At 52.5% G+C, this 8930-nt stretch overlaps 1 protein-coding gene across 1 annotated transcript; it reads right to left on the reverse strand.

Moving 5' to 3' along the window:
- Positions 1-2652: 2652 nt before the first annotated feature.
- On the reverse strand, positions 2653-6526 carry PNMA8A (PNMA family member 8A). Its single transcript, XM_059998821.1, has 2 exons — positions 6405-6526; positions 2653-6263 (listed from the first exon to the last, which is right to left on the reverse strand). The coding sequence occupies exon 2, from the start codon at positions 6173-6175 to the stop codon at positions 4679-4681; it is 1497 nt and encodes a 498-aa protein (XP_059854804.1). The 5' UTR covers positions 6176-6263; positions 6405-6526; the 3' UTR covers positions 2653-4678.
- Positions 6527-8930: the final 2404 nt, after the last annotated feature.

Consider the following 8930-nt stretch of genomic DNA (forward strand, 5'->3'; position numbering starts at 1 on the left):
GGGAAGCCCTTATCTACTGGTCTTTTACATCTAGTAGTTTACATTCTACTAGTAGGGAACTCCAGAAGAGAGTGGAAGGACGTAAAAACAAATCAGCTCGGTGGGCTGAAGTACATGCTGTTTCCCCAACGGTGGTGGAAGAATTAAAGTGGTAAAATCTGCTTTGGTTTTTACTGACTCATGAGTGATGGTCAATGGCCTGGCCATGGGAAACCTGGCCTTTAAAGGGATGCCCAGGGGCTTCCCTGGTGGCTCAGTGGTTGAGAATCCGCCTGCCAGTGCAGGGGACGCGGGTTCAAGCCCTGGTCTGGGAAGATCACACATGCCGCAGAGCAACTAAGCCCGTGCGCCACAACTGCTGAGCCTGCGCTCTGGAGCCCGCAAGCCACAACTACTGAGTCCACGTGCCACAACTACTGAGTCCACCTGCCACAACTACTGAGTCCACCTGCCACAACTACTGAAGCCCACGCACCTAAAGCCCATGCTCCACAACAAGAGAAGCCAACGCAACGAGAAGCCCACACACCACAACGACGAGTAGCCCCCACTCAACGCAACTGGAGAAAGCCCGCGCGCAGCAACAGAGACTCAACACAGACAAAGATAAATAAATAAATAAAGGGATGCCCATGTGGGGCACAGTCCTGCTGAAATCACTAGGGGAATTTAGGAGGTGCGTTAAAGTAGGACATGTCGGTGCCTTTCAGAACTCCCAGGTTTGGAAGGTGACTGGAATCCACAAGCAGATAGCCCCATGTGGTCCCTTGAGTTGGTCACCTGGGGCCATGGAATGAGTGGCTATGGGGGCACTGCAGCAATACAGAGAGGGGCTGACGCCAGACACAGTCCTCTTGCACCCTCTGAGGCACAAAATGCCAGTAAGCACTGCTGGATCTGCCAACGAGAGACAGAGACTGCACACGGCTGTGCGGCAAACCCTCTGGTGGGAAGGCCTGATCGTACGTAGCCGGCACGTGAGGCTGACGCCGCTAGCCCGGGGGGGCGGGGCTCCAAACGGAGGTTGACGGAAGTGGAAACTGACTCCAGACTAGGCTTTTCTCACTCAGCGGAAGATGCAAGTGCCCAGAGTCCTATAAAAGAGCCACAAGATACTGGACCAGTTTGGACGGCGGAGCATCACTTCTTCAGATCAAGGATTACACTTTACAGCCCGTATGTCCAACCACGAGCAGAGAAATCTCCTCCTCAGAGTAACAGCTGGATGGAGAATTGGAACGGGGAAGGGAGCCTGTGAACATCGTAGCTGGATCACGACCCTCCCCTCTCCTGACTCGCTCAGACTAAAGCCGAATTCCATCCTTCCTGAGTCGTTTCCTCACTTCTTCCTTGCTTCCTTCCACTGCAGCCATGCCGGCCTTTTCTCAGACCAGGCACCCTCGTGCCTCCTTTCACACCGATTGTTCCCTCTGCTTGGGGTGCTGTCCCACCAGCCGGTGGTCTATCTCACCCTTCACCTCCTTCAGGTCTGTTCAAACGTCACCTCCTAAGAGGGGCGCTCCCTGACCACTGTGTAAAACAGCCAATTCTCCCTTCTCTCTCGCACACACACTCACCTCGACCCTCTCCTGCTTTATACCTTGTCACGGTACTCACCAACCCTTACCCGCCGTCATATATCTATGCATATCGTCCACTTCCCTGCTGCAATGTCAGCTCCCGGAGGGTAGGGCTCTGTCTTGTTCCTGGCTGTCCCATGGTAGATGCTCGATAAATTCTGGCTAAACAGAAGCACGAATGGATGAGCAAACTTTACCTTCAGGTCCTCCTGGTGGCGTGCAACCCTCCCCTCAGCACCTTGCGCCCTGCCCTGGAGGCCCCTGCGGCCAGGCCTTGCTCTGAGGCCCACCCCTGAACAGAATGCTGCCCCGTCCAAGCAGCGGTCTGAGGGGTTTCCTTGGACGGCTGACTTCCCCTGTATCCCTCGGAGCCCCATCCCTGGATCTCCTCCCACTTCCGGCCATGTTCCCCCACTTCCAGCCTTTCCTGACAGACTGGGTGCAAACTGGAGGGAGCGGCTGGTCATGGGAGGTGCATAAAGATCTTGGCCAAACGTGGCTTTTCCCATAGAGGGGCAAAGTAAAGGACCCAATAAATTAACCTCTGACCTGGGTTTTTATGTGTGTACACTCCAGTGCCTAATTAGCTCCCCCGTCCTCAAAGCCCAGCTTCCCCTTTGGTCTCTTGTGCAGCAGGGGTGCACTCTGATGCGGTGGCCCCCTGGTTCAGGTGTCCCAAGCAGGGGAGGGGCTTGGTCAGGAGGAAACTTAACTCGAATTTTTCTTGAAAAACCTCAGCTTCTGTCTGAGGGGAAGCTGCTTTTAAAAATAAACCCGGCTTCTCAGGTTAATTCACAACACCAGGTACCTGTTCTAGAAACTTCTAAAAAACGCAGACTGTCTGGGGAAGGCTTTCACGTTGGTGGCAGGCCATGTAGCAATGAGAGACATCTTGATGACTTCTTCTCTCACAGGAAATTGACGACCCTTCCAGCTTGAACCCAGGTCTGCAACAGCTGGGCTGGGTGTCTAGGACAGTGTGTATTGTTCAGCGTGGGGCGGGGGGAACCTTTTTCTCAAACAGTCCATACCACTGGCGCCTATAAGAGACTCAACAGATACTTAGTTTGCTAAACTTTATTTTACAGCATACACACTTACATGTACTAATCATGGTGTCACTCTGTTAACACAACGAAGCCCTAATGGACCTGATTCTGAAATTAGGAGCTGGAGAGCTGGAGGCTTTCGTCACCTCGAAAGGCCAATTCACGCCTCTGTTTTGTTTTGCTCGGACCCAAGGAAAACCGTGACGCACGCAGGTGAAGAGCTACAAACGGAAACCACCTCCTTTCTTCCTGCATCCTCAGACTCATCCAGGCTTTTGAAATGAATCGTCAACAAGAAATCTGTTTTCCAAGTTGAATCACCAACAACGTCTAACAACTGTTCACGTTCTTTATCCCAAAAACTGAAGCCAGAAGAGAGACCCTAACGCTCTCTCGGGTAGAATATGAATTACTGCGCGCCGTATTGATACATCTACCATCACACAATTGAGCATCACAGCAGGACAAGAGGATGTGAATTACAAAGGGAAACTTCTTGCGGTGTGTTCTACGACAGGCCATGCGCAGGACCAACTTCTCCCACTTGGAACTTTTCCTATCAGTCACATTTACAAGAAATTCAATTACAGGCAAATAGGTGGTGGAATCGACGAACTGGATACCTGTACCAAAGCAAGCTAACGGGTGAACACAAGGTCCTATTTTGATAGACTCTGATGTGACTTGTTTGACTTATGACACCTTCAAGTAGTCATCTTTCAGTTGCTGTTGTTTTTTAAATACATGAAAAAATAGATTCGGATTACTTCTTTAAGCACAGCTCGGGCTTCCCCGGGATACAATCTGGAAACCACTGAGCTCAGGGAACCCGCCCCTCCCCCGACTGCTGCACACCCAGGACACATGGCGTTCTGGTCTAGTCAGAGAGCAGAAATTCACAGCCAAGTTTTAAAGAATGTTTTTCTCTCTCTTCCTAGAATGTGAGATTTGGTCTTCAGCCTCAAAAAGAGTTTGGGGGTATTGGATGGAATTAGAGCCAGGCAGCCAGGAATGCCAGAGTCCTTTCCTACCCATTGCTCCCACATGCTTCCTGCAAGGGTTTCACCCCAAATGGGAATCCAAGTCCCATTTTTATTAACAGGACCGAAAACCAAACACTTCAAGGCCTACGTGGACAATCTTTTTCCCCCCAGACCGATGCTTGGGACCTTAACATCCTCTGGTTAGAGAACTGGAGGATGGATATCGAAGACCAGTAGCAGCAAGGAAGTCAGGTCTGCAGCAAAGATCTTCGCTTAACCTACCCGGTGGTCGAAGCAGAGAAAGGGAAGCAGGGAGCGAGCGGCCGCCCCGCCCTTTACAATGCCAGGCCCTGCAGAGGTTGGCTGAGTATCCAGAAAAGGAAGCAGGGGATGGGGGAGAAAGGCCGAACGTGAATGAACGTAACAGTGACCTTGCCCATGTGCCAAGGTGAACGTTTTAGAGTTTTCCCAATCTGCTTAGTGACTCTCCAACCTCTGAAGGTGAGTCTAGGAGGAGGTGAAAAAGCAGGCCTGGCAGAGCAAAAGCTTAGGGGTACGCCTCCTTACCCTAATTCCTCCCACCTACATCTCACATACCATTTACCTCTGAGAGCTGGATCTCTACAAACTGGGGGGGTCCCTAAAACAGGGAAAAGTCAACGACAAGAGAAACGTTGTTCCCCGCTTGGAACTTCTTCCTTGCTCTTTTTTCGACTGCTCAGGTGCAGACGGAAATCTAGGTTTTCTGGGTTCTGTGGATAAATTAGAACAGCTCGAGAGGGGAAGCAGGGAGAGGTGTCACCGGAAAGTTTTTTCACTTCCTTGGAACTTCTAAGTCCTTGAACATTTCCATCTCCTAAACAGGCCTCCAGAAAACTCCACCCTGAAAGCCACCTACTCTGACAAACAATATATAACCCCAAATGATTCAATTCTTACTGAGGGAGATGGATCAGATGAAGCGTCAGATGACCTGAGAATACCACAGAGACACTCACCAACAAAAGATAGGTCAGTGGGTTTGCTCTGCCACCTCCTGTCCCCACAGGTAGCCCCAGTGTTGGCCTCAGGGGCTCCTAGGAGGGGGGTCAGGGCTCCCAGCCTCTAAAACCTCAACTGGTGTGTCACCCACTCCCTCCACTGCACTGGGGTCCTCCTCAACGACCATTGGACCCTCTGTCCCCTTGGGTTCCTCCGTCCCCACCTGCCCGTGCTGTTCCTCCCCCTTCAGCCGCTTGTTGACACAACCCAAATGACTTCTGCTGTCATTCTCACCACTGGAGGCATGAGGAGAGCCTTGTGGCTTGGCCTTTGGACCCTGGGAGGTTGAGGCTGGTGGCTCAGCGGGCTGTGGGCTCTGAAGGGCCTTCTGATCCAACGCATCCCTTCTCGAGCCTTGCCCTTTCTTTGGAATCTCTGGCTTCTTCCTGGTGTTTTCTGAATCGACAAGGACATAAGAGACGGGGCCCAAGCTCACCTTCTTCTTCTTCCTCGTGGGAGCAGGGCTCTTTGCCGAGGCCCAGACCATGGTATTCTTCTTTTGTGGACCCTCTGGACCGCCATCTTGGTCTGACTCAGAGGCAACTCCAGGGCTCGCAGCTTCTGCCTGGGCATCGTGGGGTGGGTTGCTGGGAGACTTCCAGGCACATTTTGCTAGGGCCTTCTTCAAAGCTGACCCCTCCCGCTTCACACAGGGCTTTCTGCTGCTCCTGATGTATTCTGACAACTCCATATTTTCAGCATCATCAGCTTCCGGATCCTCCAACAAGGCCGAGCGGTGGGAATGGCTGCCTCTGGATTTCTTCCAGGGCACTGGTTCCTGCTTGGGAGTTTTTTTCTGCTTCTTTCTCCTGGGGAAAGTCTTAGCTCCAGCCTTTTGAACCAGAGGTTCAAGAGGGTCACCCTCATCTTCCACGTCATTCCAGCCGTCCAGGTTCTCCATCTTCAAGGCAGAGCCCACCTCTGCAGCCCACCCTGGCTCCTTCTTGACCTTCCTCGCTGTTGCCAAAGCCAAGGATGCCACTGCTTGGGCTTCAGCAACCTCTCGAGCCCTAGCTTCCTCCCGGCTGCGGATCTCGCCATCCATGCAGAAGATGATTTGCACCACTGCCCCCAGAAGCACCCCCAAAGCTTCTGCCCAGTTCTCTGGGGGCTGATTCCGGTTCTGGGGTGGTGGGGACTGGCTGAGCTGCAGCAGGTGGACCACATCCTCCCGGGTGCGCCCCTCTGCAGCCAGGAATTCACTCAGGTTTTTTAAAAACTCAGCATCCTGGGTGGGGTCCCTACAGACCACTCTCCAGATGCCCCCCCTTCCTGGGAATTCCCGGGGTACGGCCCTCAGATTCACACCCTCGCCTACCTCAACGAGGGCAGCTTTGGCATTCTCTTCCCTCAAAAAAATCTTGTTGAGCACAAAGTATGGGCCCAGCGCGGAGAGGACCCCATTCAAGGTCTCCTCAATTTCCACTTGGCCACAGTCCTCCGGGATGCCTGTGACCAACAGGCACCTGTGGATGTCCACTTCCATCCCCCGGCACCAGTCCTCCAAAAGGTTCACCGCCATGGTCGTGGACACCTGGCAGCTCGATTCCCACGTGTACTGAAGAGTCTACGACGCGGACCGGGGCTGCAGTGGTCCCTAAACAGCAATCCTGTAAGGTGACAGGAGAGGGAGGTCAAATTCCCGGGAACAAGGCCAGGCTGAGTTCTCAGCTGCCCCCTCCAGGCTGGCCTGCAGGAGGCCTCGCGCTTTCCCAAGGTCTTCCTCCCCATACCGGGCCCCGGGTGCTCACACGTGTCCTGGAATCGCCGAAAACCGCGAGCGGCCTCCCCGGGGCCTGGCTCTCGGCCAGCCCGTCAGGGAAGCGGCAGCCCCGCCTCTGACCGCCCAGACGGGCCAAGGAGAGGCCGCCGGGATGCAGCCGCTCGCCAGGTGCCAGCTCGGGCCACGCCGGCACGGATGCTCTGGGCCAAGTGCCCGAGACGACAGCGTCCGCCCCCGCTCGGACAGGGCGCGTCAGGTGGCGTCTAGCCTGGGTCCAGGCAGCTGCGCTGAGCCGAGGCCGGCGTCCCAGGGCGCGCTTGCGCACTTGCTCCCGCGTAGTACCCGCGGTCTCCATGGCAACCGGTGATTGCAAGCTAGCGCGTGGGCTGTGCAACTGGGCCTGGGGAATCGCGTGGGAGTGCGACTGTTCACCTATTCACCGAGCCCGAGGTCTGCATGTTCTCTGATTGCCCTCCCGGACCCGGTCTTTCCACCTTTCTCTACTCAACATGGGCCTCCGGGACGGGGGTGGGGGGTGCTGACTTCTGTGGCTGCACCAACTACCCTTCTTACCCTCAGGCTTCCTGTTGGGTTGAGCCAACAAGACTCCTAGGAGACAACAGAAAGCAGAGGGCGCGAGGAAACAGCAGCTTCAGTCCCCCTGAGTTCCTCTAATAAAAGCCACAGCTCTTGTTGAGAGCCTTCTAGGTGAGCTACAGTTCCTTGTTCCAGAAATTTCCAGAAGTTTCTAGAAACTTCTCGATTTCCCACCCCCTTCAAGCCTGGGGATAGTGCCTCACCTTTCCTTGCTGGTTTCCTCAACTCACTGCCTACAGGTAACACCTTTGTTAATAGTTAATGAAACAGTCCTCAGTGACTCAGGTTGAGTTGCCATGTTTCCTGTCCGGCCCTCACTGATACATCTATCAATGTGGCTTCCTAACTGTGCGATCTTAAACGAGAAATTTGAGCTCTCTGAGCTCCTTCCTCTTCTTCACAATAGGAATACCAATAAAAACTTTCCTGATCTGGAAATTTTGAAGATTGGGAGAGATCACATATGAAAAATGCAGTGGGCCTGGGTGTTCAACCAAAATCTGTTGTTTGGATTCCATTTTGGAATTGGCCTTTGCAAGACCAAATAGCCAGATATCCATTTCACTTTCCTCTCTGATATCCCTGAACTTGGGCATGATCAATATTTGTGTGATTGATTGCCCGAGTTGCCATCATAGTTTAGACATCATTCAAATTGCTAAATTTGAATATTCACATTCCAGTAAAGACAAACACTCTAGCTATAATTAAAGTTTTATTATTTTTTAAAATTTTTTTTTTTATTTTTGGCTGTGTTGGGTCTTTGTTGCGGTGCACAGGCTTCTTATTGCGGTGGCTTCTCTTGTTGCAGAGCATGGGCTCTAGGTGCGTGGGCTTCAGTAGTTGTGGCATGTGGACTCAGTAGTTATGGCTCGAGGGCTCTAGAGCGCAGGCTCAGTAGTTGTGGCATACGAGCTTAGTTGCTCCACGGCATGTGGGATCTTTCTGGACCAGGGCTCAAACCTGTGTCCCCTGCATTGGCAGGCAGATTTTTAAACACTGCGCCACCAGGGAAGCCCATAACTAGAGTTTTAAAATCTCAAGTGTTTAACGTGTTGAAATTCTATGAATCAGCTGAAGAATGAATGTATGTTACTAGTAGTGGTTTTAAAACGTTGCCATAAATTCTTTAACATTCCTTCTACAGAGAGGTGGGGATCTATGTCCCCTCCTCTTGAATCTGAGCAGACTTGTAACTGCATTAACCAATAGAGAGTGTGGTAGAAAGGAAATGATTGAACCAATAGTATCATGGAAGGGAAGCTATGTGACTCCTCAGGCTAGGAGGCCATGCAACTTCTTTTTTTTTTTTTTTTTTTTGCGGTACACGGGCCTCTCACTGTTGTGGCCTCTCCTGTTGTGGAGCACAGGCTCCGGACGTGCGGGCTCAGCGGCCATGGCTCACGGGCCCAGCCACTCCGCAGCATGTGGGATCTTCGCGGACCGGGGCACGAACCCGTGTCCCCTGCATCGGCAGGCAGAGTCTCAACCACTGCGCCACCAGGGAAGCCCCGCAACTTCTTCCTTGTTCATTAGGACAATCTCATCCTTGGATCTTTGAGCATCCAAGTAAGAAGTTCAACTATCCTCTGGCTGCCATGCTGTGAGGAAGCCCAAGCCACGTGGAGAAGCCACATGTGTGTGCTCCAGTCAACGATTCCCAGCTGAGCCCAGCCTTCAAGTGATCTCAGTCTAGGCACCACACATGGGAGTAAAGAAACTTGTAGATGATTCTACCCCTCAACCACTTGAGTCACTCCCTAACCACTTACATCATCCCAGTTGAGGGCTAGACATGGCGTAGCAAAAACAAACCATCATTGCTTTACCCTGTGTAAATTCCTGACCCATAGAATCAGTGCGTATAACAAACAGTTGTTCTATGCCGCTAAGTTTGGGGATGGCTTATTATGCAGCAAGTGATAACAAGAAGATATTGCAGGGGCTTCCCTGGTGG

This window comes from Delphinus delphis, chromosome 20, assembly GCF_949987515.2.
Source record: "Delphinus delphis chromosome 20, mDelDel1.2, whole genome shotgun sequence".
Taxonomy (NCBI): Eukaryota; Metazoa; Chordata; class Mammalia; order Artiodactyla; family Delphinidae; genus Delphinus; species Delphinus delphis.